A 16,045-nucleotide genomic window follows, 5' to 3' on the forward strand; every position below is an offset into this window, starting at 1 on the left:
TTTAATTCTACTACTGCTGTCATGATTCAAAACAACTTTACAACTATGAAGAGGCACGAAGTGATGAAGAATCAATTCTGATATTTTGCAATGCATTTGGAAACCCAGGTGTTTAGACCTCTAAATGCAATGCTCCTTCTGAGCCATACAGAGCCAAAAGAAATGTATAATCATAACATCTGAAAATCGTTGTGTATGCTATTCTGTGTATTGTTCTAATAGGTTTGTACTCTCCATGTGGCTCCAGTAAGAAGAGCCACTCTGAGTTAATGAGAATATTTGTTTTCATTTAACAAAAACATCATTTGTGGTTATTTGGGTTCAATAAAACAAAACTGCTTTGAATTATTTGGTAAAATGTGCAAGCATAAATATGTCTGATCTATTAATAAATATTTTCTGGTGTTATCATGTTGTTGTTGTTGTCATTGCTGTATATTATTATTGCTGTTGTACTGTGAATAATGCAATAACTGTAATATTTGCATAATGGTGGTATAGCTGTTGATGCTGTTCAGCTATTATTTTCACTGACAGTATCATTTGATTACATATAATTACAATTATTGTTCTTATCATCATGATTGTCATCGCAGTTAATATCAAAACTCACTTTATTATTATGATAATTTATCACAATAAGTGCTACACTATATGCTTTGTAGTATTTATACTTATTTATTGTGAGTGGGTACTGTGAGTTTGCAGGGACGGCGTGTGGGTGGGTTGGTGGTCGAGAGCCTGTTCTGGATGCTTTATGCATAGTGTATGTGACTGTATCTGTTGTACTGTGACTGTTTTGTTGTGTTGTATTATGTCTCTATGTCGGACCCCTCGAAAACGAGATGCTTCATCTTAAGGGGCTATCCATGGATAAAATTTGTTATGAGTTGTGTCTGAACCAGACAGAACATGACCATAAGCAGGTGGCTGACGTGGAACCATCAGTGCAAATTCAGATGTGGTCTAAGTAGTGAAACTGAACATTAATCTGTTTGACTAAGCTCTGCTCTCTCATTATGTAACAGCAGTGACGCAATGGAGAATGAACCCAAACACATTTACACACATTTGGGCTAGGTTTTATTATATGAAAAAGGGTTCCCATCTTTCCCGGCAAATAGTTCATCCAGCTATGGAATATAATATCAATTCATTCCATAAAAGTTGACAACGCATATAATGTATATGTATACAATTTCATGATTACCGTACATTAAAATATGAATAAATAAACTTTGATTCTGGCTTTTACATATTTGAGCCTAGACTTTGCTCGGGTATATTGAGTGAAATTGATCATGTTAAGCCATTAGAGCACTCCATTATGAGGCAAAAAGCGTTTAACTGAGACTGTACTCGAGGGTTATATTTTACTTTCCCTGATTAAGCTGAATTAATCCATTGTCTGCCGAGGGATTGGCAAATATAGCCACTGTGTGGGTGTGCATGAGGTTATGTTTCTGACAGTTTGCAGATGGACAGATTACACATCAAGACAGGTACCATTAGAAGCTAGGAGAGTTATGACAAGTAAAGAATCAGTATGTATCAGTAATCATCCATTACTACAGTTAATCCATATTTATATTTGACTGCTAATAAAAAAGCACCATCTGGCATCAATATCAGTAAAACATTCAACCACATAGGCACACTTATTCATGCTCATGCGTTAATGGATCCATAATGCATTAAAGAACTGGGAATGTACATTGAGTTCACCCTTATATAATCTAGCATGTCACAGCTTTGATGACTTAAACACTAAATCCCTTGATAGGACAAATAATATCCAGGTCAAGAGTCAGACCTTTGATTTCCTACTCTTCTAACATCTATCAAAATATACAGTGAAGACCATTTCCATCTTAAAAATTATGCTGAAGGGTACAACGGCACAGGATGTGTCAATGCATTTAAATTACGCTAAAATTGCTAATTGTGTTTTCCATAATAATTATCGGAAATGCTATAAATGCTGGTGGTAGCTTCTAGTGCATTTGATAATGCCAGATGAGCATTACGTATATTTTCTACATCAACCGCCTTTGTGTAATATTTTCAGATGGTATCTTCAACACTAATCCGTATGCAGTATTATAATCTACTCTCATACACCGTGTTCTTCCAAATTCCAAACCTATGTTTTACGGGGCAACACGATCATAATGATGTCAATTCAGTTATTCATTCTTCTCTTATTCTGTCTCTTAATCCTGTCAGGCTGTAACGCTATACAGTATGCCTGCAGATGTTTCAGAACAAAAGAAGAAACTAAGGGTTTCAGCCAACTAAAATGCTAGTGAGCCTTCAATATGAAATGTTAAATGTGAACTATTATATTTATTAAACAGAGGTAATTAGAAACAACGGCCTGCTTCAAAGGAAGGCTATTTCTTTCAACAGTAAAGGTAAATCATAATAATATTTGAAGAACTGTGCTGTATGTTTAAATACACATTTAACTGTTGTGTTCGCATACATTACTTTTTTGACACAGAGTAGTGACTGAAAGTATTTGCTTCAGGCCGAATACTGCCAACAACCTCAAACAATCAAGACTGGCTGGATGTACTCCAAAAGGCAACAATAAAAAGCTTGTATGACAGTGAAACGAAACCTTAATGGGCAAGTAATGCCGTTCACAAAGTACAAAGTACTCACGCATGAGCAGCACAAGCCGACGATAGCCAAGGACTCAAGGATGCCGGCGGTGCCGACAATCCAGGTAAGGCGCAGGAACAGGATGACCCCCAGAATATTCTGGAGGCATGGAAGGTAGACACCCATGAAGGTCCCCATCTGAGGACTCTGTACACGATGAGCAAAGGGAGGACACAAGAGACACAGGGTTTAAAACACAGAAAAAAGAGTGAAGTCTAAGTGTTGTGAAGCAGGTCAAATAGAAATAGTAATGCCGGCAATTATAAGCAGAAAAAACTACTCAACAAAACCCCAAGGCTGCAGAAAAAAAGGCAGAAAGGAGGACTAAGAGGGGATGAGTAAAGACTTTACAAAAATTACAAAATCCCAAATCTCTTTCAGAATTAAAAATACAAGAGAAATAATAAAAACGGGAATACGCTGCAAAATCAAATCAATTCCATTTCAAAAGATGGCATTCCTCTCAAGAAACCACAGTTTCACAACAACATGGGAAAAAAACAGATGCCGGCGACCAGAATATCTAAAACTTTCTTCAGAGATCAGCTACCTTTTTAGCCATTTATCTCCAAATGTACAGCCCTAGTCCCCAATTCCGGACAAATAGTAATGACAATGGTGTCTCCTTCATCCACTTATTTCTTTGGTAAGATGTCCCTACTAGCCAATGGGAGGTGCTAAAGGCCTAATTCTATGCAGGGGACAGGATGGGGCAACTAACATGGGACCAGAGTTGTGGTTACAAAAACATCTATGTGCATGGCAGCACTCTGGAAACTTTCCTTTTCAAAGAAAGCCCAAACATGAGCATCGAAGGATCAACAAGAGACTAAAAGAAGAGGAAATATGCGCTTCTCACAAAATACAGCCTTTGAAATACTTGTGTGTATTTACCCACAAATTGTCTCTAGTGCATGATGAATTTTTAATATTGCAGAGTCTACAGTAATCCGTCTTTACATTTCTTTTTTTTGTTAATACTGAAGCAGAATTACAGAAGTGTGTGGAGAAGACGGTTGAAATGACTATCCACAGAGAGATTTGTGAATAAAACAAACAGCTGAGGTTCATCGGTCAAAGAACCAGTTATGTAACATCAGTTCAACAGTTTAAAAAAACAAAACAAAAAACAACTGTTAATATGAAACTGTACAGAATCATAAATGTAGTGAATGGAAATGCCACGTGTCACTTTATTATCATTACATTAAAGCTTGATTATAGACGCTGTATAAAACACTGGTATCTGCTTTACCTTGACAGCTTTCTTCTTTGGCCCCTCATCCTCATCAGCCTCCTCATGTTCTTGGGCACCCTGGGTAAGGTTTGTGTAATTTGCCAGTTTGTTGAGGAGAGATGAGACCATGGGATTGCTGTCCATTTCCTCCTGTAATCATAAAGAAAAACTGCTTTAATATCATCATATTTTCAACTTTCCAACTTATATTGGTTTTGAAAGTTACAGCACGAGTGCATAAATCAACAATCTTTTCAAAAATGTAATTTTAGTTTGGCTTTTAGAAGGGCAGTTTTTTGACTTTTCAAAGCATCTTAGAATAGTAGGGTTGGATCAGCTTCATGCAGAGTGCTGAAAACACAGCCACAGAGTCTAATTGATTCTATACAAGGACCAGTGACCACAGAGCATCAAGGTCTGCCAAAAAGGCAGAGCAAAGCAACTGGCAGAGGCTCAGCTGAGTGAACTTGATGGAATGTACCAGCGTTTATGTCAAATAAACTCTCTGACAGACACAACATGGAAATGAAAGAACCTTGTTATTTTTGACTCTGTGTGCCTATTTATTTAGCTCACCACAACTTCGCCTGTTGCTTGAGCATGCCATGCATTAATGAATGGTTTGAAATTCATATACTACTTCTAATTTAAACTGCAGATATAGTTTAACAGTAGATGTTAGGAATTACTTACAGATGTAACCTACAATGGGAACACATTGTTTGACTTCTGTGAGCAAAAACTCAAGCACAGTGGACAGATACCTCAAAAAGTGCCATGTTGGTGCCATCGTAGCTGTTGCCTTTGTCATTCTCTGAGCTGTTGATAAAGGGACTGTTTTCCTTTGGGACGCCATCACCTGTAGATACAGAGCACAATTTTGTTTTTTATAGGAAATGCAATACAGGTTTAATATGTCATGTAACCACAGCAGAACAACAATGGCAATACACACATTATTTTCAACCCCTCCTCCTTCAGAAAGAGAAAAATGTTAATGGCCTAGGTCTGCATTTAGGTTGCCCATAATGGTAAATGTACTTATATAACACTTTTTGCTATGAATCAATTTACAGTGTTTGGTGGAAGCTGCCATTCTCAGCTGCTATTTGGGGTTTGGTTTCCAGCCCTGGGACACGTTTTTGAACAACCATCTGTGCAATTTGTGGACAACCCAGCCTACTACCTGAGCCACAACCTTACAGGTGACGCATGAAGTTCATGAAGCAATTGACAATTTACAGTCGAGTTGGTACAAGCACGTCTGGTATGCTTGATAACTGACAGTGGCTCAAACACCTTACAGATTAAGAAATGATCCAGGCTACAGTACTCTGAACACACGCTACACATTGCTGTTGCTAAGTTACTAGGTCTACGACCTAATATCAGATCTTGAAGAAGTACAGCCCCTGTCTTGTCTATCATCAAGAAAGAAAATACAAAGTGTAGAATAGAAATTCTTGAGATATGGCCAAAAGTGTGTTTTGACTTTTGGTAACTCAACAAAATCTAGTCAGTTCATTTTTAAGATGGACATCTTTTCTAACTTTAAAAATGTTACCTCGACATTCCTGAGATATTGTGCTCATAGGAACAGGATTTGGGACTGAGACACTTTAAAATGTCTGTATATAAATGCTTGTATATCCCATGTAAATTGGATTGTAAATTGGACTGTATGTTTTTTGTAATTGTTAACTACCTCATTCTTATTCTATTCTTAAGGGAATTTTTATTTCATTTTATTTTGACTCCTATTCTTATGTCTATGTCTGGTTCATATATGCTCTTTCTTATCTTAGGACGTTTGGACAAAACTATTTCCCTGTGGGGATCAATAGTGATCTTGGATCGTGAATCTTGAGGAAAGACAAATGGAAAACTCAAGAGCATACTGCATTTGGCATGGATGCCATCCATCTATTCTCACTAACTCCAGACAGTAACAGTTTAAATTAAAACTATGAAGCCAGTTCTCCTTAGTTTTATACAGTTACATTTACATAATAATTTCCAGAGTTTTCCTAAACTAGAGACCTGTTACATATTCCACATAAACAAAATTAAGTAAAAACAGAAAAAAAAAGGAAAAATCAATTGATCGATGAATCACATCAGTATCAATAAAAACTCAAATACGCATGAAGTGGACAATTAAACATATACTCAAGTCAGCAACTGCAGCAGCAGTTTATTTCTATTTGAGAGTGGATAGTTAATATGTAATTTAACTATAATGTCAAGTTTACAAATAAGATAAGATAGTACTTTATTGATCCCCATTGGGGAAATTCAATAAAAAAGGCAGTTAAAAAAAAGCCTGTTGGCAGAACAACAAGCAACGAAGTGATGTGGTGGATGTAAACAGCAGAGGAAACTGCATGATAACAAAAGGTATGCAAACACAAGTGATCTGGCAAATTACAGTGAGAATGGACAATGACTGACAGTCATACCAATGCATCTTACAAGGCTATGATTTGATCTCATTTTGAATTCCTACCCCATGAGAAAAAGTACAATGGCTAAACAAAGGCCTTGTGTTTCAACCTCAGTGTTTAGCAGAACTTTGAAACTGTTGTTTTGTATCTCCTTGCCACACACACACACCAACCAAGCTGTCTTCAGAGAAGACATTCTAGCACCAAAGCGTGAATCACGTTTTGTCTTTGTTTCTGGGGCCGACAACCTAGGCAGCAAAGCACTGAGCAAATATTTTGAATGAACAGGCAGCTAAGAGTGTGACCCTCGCTGGTCATATTTGGACTTGGCAATCTGTGGTAAAGTCCGGATCAAACCAGCGAGGGACTTTAAATCCAGATAAATGACTTGGCGAAAGACTCTCGGTGAGAATTTGTGCAAATGAAAAATGAAAAAGTTTTCCTTCCCACAACCACAAAAATACAGTATAATGCAAATGTACTAACAAACTTATTTTGTTTGATTCATGAGAGAAAAAAAATAACCACATTTACTAGTTTATGCCTGTCAGGGTTTAAAACTTGTCAAAATATATTATGTATTTTCAGGCCACTTTCATCTCAAAGCTGTGATTGTGACTGAGAAACTGTGCCAGCAGCTGAAGTAGATCCAAGCTCTGCCGTGCAAAAAGGGTAATAAAAAGCACTCTGCTGGCGTAAGGCTTTGCAAAGCATACACAAAGCCAAAAATGTTACATTGTGCTTTATTGTCAATAAAACACTATAAATAAAAGTCAGCAAGACAAACACTGATACGTTGTGGTTTGGTGACAATAAAACTGTACAAGTAAAAGCCAATAATGCTACAATAAAACTAAATAAATATGAGGTTCAAATGGAATTTGGAGTGGAAAAATACAACAGGAAACAAACAGAGCTGGTGACTACAGAGGACATTCATACCAGAGCGCCCACAAAGAACGAACACACAAGAGAAGAGAGGAACTCAAATCTACTTCTCAGGCAGAAAGAGCTCAGCTTCATTAAGGATTAATCTGTTGATTATTTGATCAATTAATCAATTCATCTGGACATTGTGAAAAAAGAGTCAAGACATTTGTTGACAGATAAATGATTCAGAATAGATATTTAATTACAGAGAAAGGAACAACTTAAAACCTTAAATCTTTAGCAGCTCATTACCTGATTAGCATTTACTGAATATTTTATACTTACAGTCAGACTGAACCTGTCTAGAGCTGCAACGTGCAAAGACTTTGGACACTTTTTCCTCCTCAAATTATTATTGATATTTTGATCTCAATCAAGAATGACTTCTACATGAAAACTTTTTCTGACTGCCTACAATAAAGTAGTCATTTTGAACTTTTTTTTTTTAATTTTAGGTTTATTGTTCCACTAACTGAATTTCTGCACTGCCTCTGGTTTGAGCTAGAAAAATTGAAGAACCATAAACCAACACTGCTCCTTTTCCAGCCCCTTACATCAGTCACAGTCTATCTCTGTCTTCATTCATCAGCGGAGCTGCCTATGGTAAACTCCGGCTGCAGTGGGAATTTCATGGCTAACTTTTACTGCTTGATCCAGCTGCAGGGGGAATAAGAGGCTTCCAATGTGGCTTAGCGCAGTGTTAATCACAGCGAAAGTCATTATGCCCTTGTACTGTGTCGCTCTTTAAAAACACAGCCTGACTGGGATCTCAGGACATAATAGGTGAGGGCACAAAGTTTAATTGTATGTGCACAACAGGGAATGAAGATAATGGTCAAAGTGAGGATGGTGAGGAGGCGGCTATGTTATCTCTGTTTGATGCTGCGCACCACAGGTAATCATTGTCTTAAATGACACTGGCTAAATCCTCTTTGAGACCAGACAGCAAGGTAAAACACAAAGTACTGTTTCTAAATTAGATGAGCTTTCTGTTTTTAGAATATGTCCATGTGTAAGGTGGTTTAGACATTTATCAGTGAACAAGTGAACAGAATGATTCACCTACTCATCAAGACATGAGGGCCTTAAGTAATAATAATAATAAGGAAAGAAAGAAAGAAAAAAGAAAATGGGAACAAAAAGAAAAAATAACAGTTTTCATTGTGTGATTTGAACTTTTTCTTTACATTAATAGTAAGTAGATAGTAAGATAGTAAGATAGTAATACAGCCCCATGCTGCAGTTAATACTCTGCAACAGAGTATTAGGTGGTATCCAAGAGGAAGGAAATAATTCAAGTTAGTGGACACAAAGTTAACATTATTTCATCAAAAAGCTCTTAATGTCTGAATATAACTGTACAAATCTAGTCAAAGTCACAATGCTGCACTGCCAAACATGATGGATGACTTTTCATGTTAGAGTTGTAGATAACTTTTAGTTTGTGCTTTGGTATCCTTCATGAAATCTAAAACATGTGATCTTGATCATCTCAAGCCATGAAAAAGATTGAAATATTTTCTTGCTGTCAATACAACAGCAAGTCTTTTCATTAGATATAACGTCATCTTGAAAATAAAAAAAAAATAATAATAATTCTTATATATTTATTCATATATTTTCTATTTCTGGCTTCATTCAGTACTTGCTTTGTACTTGTTCTTTTGTTGTTGTTTCACCTAATATGAAATATTAATGTAACTGGCTCTGGAATACATTATTACAGTAAATGAAAGCTGCAATCCTGAGCTCCTTTAAGCTAAAATTATTCCAAATAGTCCATGTGTGTCACCAAATTTATCCCACTTCTATGTCATTAAATCCTCCAGTGACCTGAAGTTGAACTTGCACATCACTATCCCAAACAAGGAATAACCACCAGCTGCCACAAACCTTGTAGATTCTGAATACTGCAATTAGGCCAGTAATAGTTGCAAGAAGAGTATGCGCTTATGCAAAGCCATAAGAAAAATAAAAAGAGGAATGCAAAGGAAGGATGTGGATGATCTACATCTGTCCATGTGTGTCTTAGATGTAATCTGGAGTGTGCTTTTATGTGTTGTAGCAAAGGGTCTTTAGGGACATGGTCTAGATTCATATACAGTGGCAATGATAAGACTCTGGCCTAGTTCATTCTGCTTGCTGGAAATGTATATTCATGTCAATACACTATCAGCTCCCTTTTGATTAGAGTTTCTTATTGACTGGGTGCAGGTTAGTACATCACCACGGGATTTCTGTATAATAACTAAATGAATAACAGTCTGGGTGACCAAAACACGAAATATCCCTCAGTTTCAGTCTAAATTTGGAGGATAACAGCTGTTATGCTGACTGACCAGATACATACTGCAAAAATGGCGGTCTGCTCTTGACTCTATTACCCATCCTGCTTTGCACAAAGTCCTTACATCATTTGTTCTCATGTCAGTTGAGGAATGCTGATGTTGCACTGCATATATAAACCAGCTCAAAAAGAGAAAATGAGGTTGGCAAATCTGTATCTGGGTATCAGAAGAGAATGAGAGAGGAAGACTGGATGGCTGAAAATACAACCTACAATACCTGTTTGTATTTATACGTAATCGTTTGTGTATGAGACTAATATGGATACTATACTGTCTTAAAAGACTAAATTAGACCTGCTTGCGTGCAAAAATGCAGACACATAAATAACTGGTGCAGCACTAGTGAATATTTGCTATCACCCCTCAAACAACTTCAAAGGTCAAAGCCCATCCAACAGAGGACACATATGAATATAATTTTGCATAAATGTAAATGGAGTTGCACCTAAACAATACAATCCAGTGCAGTTTTTTTTGAAAGATGCTGCAGTGAGTTTCTTAATATGAGAGACTGACAAAAAGTCAGGAGTTAACACATGCTGCTCCATACGTTTTCCTCAGTTCCACACAAAACATAACTCACCACTGACAGTACTTAAATGACTATGACTAGTCGTACATTTTCACTGTAAAGACTGAACAGTGTAACCGTTGTCTACAACATGAACTCGGTTGTCCAGTGAAAATGACTTGCACGTTCTTCAGCCATTGCAGGAAGTGGTGATAAACAAGACGCACACCTGTCTAACTCCAAACAGCAGACAATACTTGCAACAAGCTGGTGAAAAGATAAAAGATGGATATTTAGTTACAATTGGTGATACCAAATGAGAACTAATAGAGTTTAATTTGTCAGGTAGACTGGCAGGTGGCTATTTATGTTTTGGTTCAATAAAGGCTGATAAGGCTACACTCGGAGCACTGTGGTCAATTTAACATAAATACAATACAATGCATTTTTGTTGCCCCATAACCCATCGATTACTTGGAAAATATGTATAATTTTAGTCAGTCACAACTGTCTCTGATTGACAGTCCTATCACACACTGACAGCAACACCAAAACTTCAATGGTTGAACACAAACTGATAAAAACGAATAAAAAAGAAGATGAAATGGCCTCTTGAGTAATTGTTGATGAATGAATGCAGGTGTATTTGATGGTGAGAACTCTGTGTGCATGTGTGCAAATGTTCCACTTCTGCAGGTGGTGAGAAGAGACTCCCTGTGCTATAGCGCATTAAGTGACCCCTAAAAATGTGACATTGCTAAAAGCTACATAGCATGTAACTGACAATGGCCATAATTTCCTATCTCCTACAACTGATTCCAGTACACAAATCAAGATGTCAGCACTTACACTGAAAGCAGTGCGTACTTACATGTGTAAAAGTGAATCATTTGCTAGCATTAAATGCACTTTTAGGGTCATATTGCAGGATAAAGGAGAATAGAAGCAGGATAAGCAAGAGTGCAGATGGATCTGAAAATCCTCTCCATTGGTACATACTAGACTGTCGTAACGTCTGAGATTTAAAGAGCAATCTTTTTCATCATAGCCAGTGTTGTTACATAAGGGAGTGGGAATCCCTGACTCCGCTACAGTGCACTGCACAGTGGAATGATAATGATTCAGGACAGCAGTTTGTCCTTTGTCAGAAATTGTCAGCTGTTTTTTTTTAGCTGCCCTCTTCTACCATCGTCAAAGTTCTTCTCAGTGGTTTGTGTTTGTAGCTGATATCTCTGTAGCTACAGATTCTGGTCAGAAGCAAGGACTAAAGTCAGACTTCATCAGCATAATGTTTACTGACTGGTACAAATGTTCCAGCAGGTACACTGAGGATGTGCTAATGGTCCGGCTCAGCCTCTCTAGTCACTGTGGTGATAAATGACCGTGCATCCTATTTATAACCATTAAGCCGCACACTGTGACGATGCTGTAAGCTGCCTAACCTGACCAGAGTTAGCCATGGCTCACCATACCAAGACAAAAAAAAAAAAAAAGAACATCAGAGATAAAAAGTGGCAGGAGAGAAAATATCACAGGCTCAAAAGTCAAAAGTGCTTTAAGTCAAGGGTAATGCAAAAAGAAACAAGATGTTATTAGCTTCGAGACCAAGAAGCAGTAGGAACTAAAAGGCAAATAGATTTCTCTTTTGACATTGGACAATGCCATCAAGACATATATTTTTAGGAAATATATAAACTCAACTTAAAAGAGTTCGGGCCATGTCCTGACAACTGATTCATACCGGACCATGTACCATTCATATATCATGAATCTATTTCCATGAGTCATAAACAAGACAAAATACTAGCTCTAATTAAGATGAGCTACAGAATGACCATCTACAATACAACTATTCCTGTAAACTGCTGGGAAAGAAATGAAGAGATTTTGCTGCTAGCTTAGGGTACTTTCAGTGGAAAAAGAAAAACTTACCCTTCCGTCGAGAGCCTCCCTTGGGCTCCATTCTGAGGAGCGGTGCTGAAGGGGGAGTGGAAGGGAGGGGGTCCTAGCAGTGGTCTCTGGGGAACTCCAGTAATAGGGGTCCAAAGACTAGAGGTACTGCTAGTGAGGTGCAGAAGTAAGGAATGCTGCCTGTGCTATGTGGATAATGTGAGGATCAGCTATTTCTGTGACAGTGTGTGGGTGTTTGTGTGTGTGTGAAGAGTGTGGCCTGTGACGACGATGTCAGCGACATCAGCCATGCATCACAGAGCACTCTCACCCTCCCACCAACAGACCGGTGAGCACGCGCACATGCACCACTTCCCTCTCTAGCTCCTGATCCCTGCCAGGGCATGAGGGAACACACACACACATACACAAAGGGGAGGAGCAAAGAAAGCAAGTGTAGCAGTAGTAAAAACAGGCAGCTTCAGGTGAGTGTGGCTGCAAGGATGGATGAATGAATGTACACGTATGTAAACAAACATTTTCAGAGACTGTATATTTGTAAGTCCGTGGCACTGACAGAGGTCAGACAAGACTTGCATTCCAAAGTTACAGCTGTACAGCATATCATTCTGAATCAATACATGTTTACTATTTTAAACTGCGGTGCAGGCTGAGCGAACAGTTTTATTTCTTGTTTGACCCCGCGTCCGACCTTCAGGGTGTCATAAGTGGAGATAGACGACTGAGCAGCACAGGTCAGGGAGTGCACAGAATTATACAGCTGGAACATATAACAACAGATTACATTACTGTATTTGGATACAGGTTCGGAACTGTGCCAGCTTTACAATTACAATGTGAACAATTGTAAAGGTTAGGTTGACCATTTTCTAACAATAGTCAGGTGAAAAATCAAGAGAGAATGACAGTCGGGGCTTGAAGAAAGATATTGGGTGAAAGGGAATTACAGCGGGGACAGAACCACTAAAGGCTCCAGAGCCCGTGGTGGTCAGATAAAAGAGTTGCTGACCTTGCTTCTAAATTTCTTAAACTGGTCAAGTATCTGAGGATGTGCTGGAACAAGGCTGATCCCCAGAGGCCCTAAATCCACAAGCCCAAAATCTCTCAATACCAACTTCCTGTTGCCAGACACCACAGGACAACTTCAGAACACGCATGTCCATTCCCAGTCAGAACTGTTTTCAAGGCACAAAGAACACATACAGAATATTAGGCAGGTGATTGATTTGTGTAAACATAACTGTCTTCACACTAATATCTCTTGGCAGCCACATGCCTTATTTGAGCTCCACAAACAGGATAGACAACAGTAGACAGACCCCTGTGTCAGCCTTTACCTACAAGCTCTCATGAACCTAGCGCTCTGCTGTCCTCCTTGGTATTGGCTGCCCATTAATCTGTGTCTGTCTAAGAGCATGTGAAGTAGGCACTAATCACTTAACCAGATTAGGCTAATCCTGGACTTTTTATAAAACACAGAAGCCACGTCAAGGCTCCAGGGTGGAGGAAGATATCGCTTTGAAGACGGCAAACAAAGTGAAGCTCAATTTCTGCCGCCGTCTTCTGGCCACCGGCCGCATGTCAGTCAAGTCAATGTCAAGCAGAGACACGTGACTCATCAGGCTGGGCCATGTAATAATACAGAGTTTTGACTGAAGCAAAACTTTGATTTTAGGGAGCAGCTTATGTACAACATTTGTATATTAATAGACTTGTACACTGTAATTCATTGATTGTCAAAAGTAGTTTCCATCCAGCGTTCACCAGCATATGTGAAGACAAAGTTCAACATCTGTTCCCAACACCGTTAAATTGACAGATGCATCAAGGCAAAGCTTAAAGCGGGTTATCAAATCACACAGTGAGAAGGATTAAGTTATATCAGACTCCACTTGGTTTGATGTCAGATGGCTACAGATATAGTGATTGTGTGTTTGTGTGCGTGTTGTGTGCGTGCATATAAATGTCTACGTGTTGCATTTAATGATGCCCTAAGCCTTTAAATCTGTCAGGTAAACAAGACGGCATGTTACGCAAGGCAGAAAGGACAGAGTGTTAATGACATTGTATCAGTGTCTGAATACAGTCTACTGTATCCTTATTGGATACTTCAGAGCATCATACTATGGTCATACAACAGTCAGCCACAACATTATGACCACCTTCCTAATATCATGCATGTCTCTCTTGTGCCTCCAAAACAGTTGCAACTCATCAGAGAATGGACATGGGCCTCCTGAGAGTGTCCCGTGGTGTCTGGCAATAGAATGTTAGTGGGGTCCTGTGGGTTGAGGGGAGGGGCCTCTGTGGATCATCCCATAGATACTTGATCAGTTTGGGATCTAGTGAATTTGGAGGCCAGGTCAACGCCTTGTGCTGTTCTTCATGTTTTTGAGTTGTTCCTAAACCATTTCTGTGTGTGTGTCTGTGTCAGGCTGCATCCTGCTGGGCATGACTGCTGCCATCAAGGAGTGTCACTGCTATGGATTGGGGGTGTCTGGTCTGGTCTAGGTGGGTGGTACATGTGGTACAACATCCACATGAATGTCAGGTCACTTCTCCTGTCAGTCCTTTTAATGTTGTAGCTGATCAGTGTACTATGATGGAGGAGGATGTAGGCACATTTTATGCACTTACACAGTTTAATCGAACTATGCTCAACATTCAACTTTCTGAACGCGGTCCTTGTCCCAGTTTAAGTTGTCCAGGTAAAGTTCAATTGAGACAATACTTTTTTCATGTGCATGTAAACGCACTGAATGTTAATGTAATGATGTGTCAATTGGCCTATAAGCCTGTAGGAGAAAACTTTTTTTTTCAAATTATTTTTTATTACAGTGACTTAAAATACAATTACAATTGTAACTGAACTTGCACATGTACGTAACGGGAAAATATGTACCTATCTGCAAGCGGTCGAGAGAGCATGAGAGAGGAAAAAAAGAGAAAGAAATAGGAAAAGAAAGGGGGTCAGCCAAAGCCAATGAGATCTGTGTTACTTAGTGCTGCTTACACCTGAATCCTTACTGCTCGAGTAAACATTACACATGAGATGACTGAGTAAAAGAAAAAAAAAAAAATAGTACTCTACGTGCTATTATTACTAAATCCGTAACAAATCAGAACTCTCCTGATTTCGAGGTTAGCATTTGGTGCTTTATGAGAGGAATCATCTACTAAATCAAAGAAATCTGTAGTAAATAATTCAGAACTGGATAGAGAAGGATAAAAGAACAAATGAATAAATGAATGAGATTATTGATTAAGCACTTGTAAATGTATATCAATATGGTTTAATACATGAGCTGAGTTTGATTGGGACCTCATTAACAACTGGACCCATAATGATGTGCCATGGCCACAAACTTTCCTAGTGTTCTGCTGAGTGGAAGAAAACTGGCCGAGAAACTCTATATGAGATTAATTCAAAGGAGGTAAAGAAGAAAGAAAAAAATGGTATAAAACTAATTACTATATATATATATTATTATTATTTTTATTTATTTATCCTTTTTTAATTTTATGCAGAATCTGCTTTATGTGTATGTCCTTTTCGTCTTGCTTTTCTAAAGCTTGTTAATGGCCTCAAAGAGAAATTAAGGGCGTATTCACACCAGGCTCGTTTAATCCGCTTGAAACAGACTTTTCCTTTGGTCCGGACCTTTTTGGTAGATGTGAATACAAATCAGTGGACTCTGGTGCAGACCAAACAAGTGAACCAAGACCACCTCAGCAGCTGGGACTTCGTTCACTTGTTTCGCCCGCACCAGAGTTTGTAACGAACCTTGATACCTTTGAACCAAATGCCACATCTGAGCACCTTTTTGGATTAAACTGGCTTCTGTTTGTAACAATTCACCATACACACAAGGGGGATCTTTTCAGGACAACAGTACCTTTTAATGTAATTAATATCTTACGGAAAAACTGACCCCACCTTTGAAACCACCAATATAACACACAAAAGCCCGACATGAGTGTTGGGCGTCCTGTATTT

The 16,045-nt window shown here is 38.5% G+C and overlaps 1 protein-coding gene across 6 annotated transcripts in view; it reads right to left on the reverse strand.

Annotated features, from left to right (window-relative positions):
* Nucleotides 1-16,045, reverse strand: part of slc12a7b (solute carrier family 12 member 7b) — a 53,994-nt gene that overhangs the window by 18,098 nt on the left and 19,851 nt on the right. For 5 of the 6 annotated variants that reach the window (XM_047612145.1, XM_047612149.1, XM_047612144.1 and 2 more), the window contains exons 2-4: nt 4,669-4,763; nt 3,923-4,054; nt 2,668-2,814 (exon numbers count right to left, since the gene is read on the reverse strand). In XM_047612145.1, the coding sequence (XP_047468101.1) occupies nt 2,668-2,814; nt 3,923-4,054; nt 4,669-4,763 (374 nt within the window). Of the gene's footprint in view, nt 1-2,667; nt 2,815-3,922; nt 4,055-4,668; nt 4,764-12,069; nt 12,287-16,045 lie in introns of those variants that run through there. The other variant, XM_047612150.1, reaches the window with a different exon arrangement.

This window comes from Mugil cephalus, chromosome 18 (assembly GCF_022458985.1).
Source record: "Mugil cephalus isolate CIBA_MC_2020 chromosome 18, CIBA_Mcephalus_1.1, whole genome shotgun sequence".
Lineage (NCBI taxonomy): Eukaryota > Metazoa > Chordata > Actinopteri > Mugiliformes > Mugilidae > Mugil > Mugil cephalus.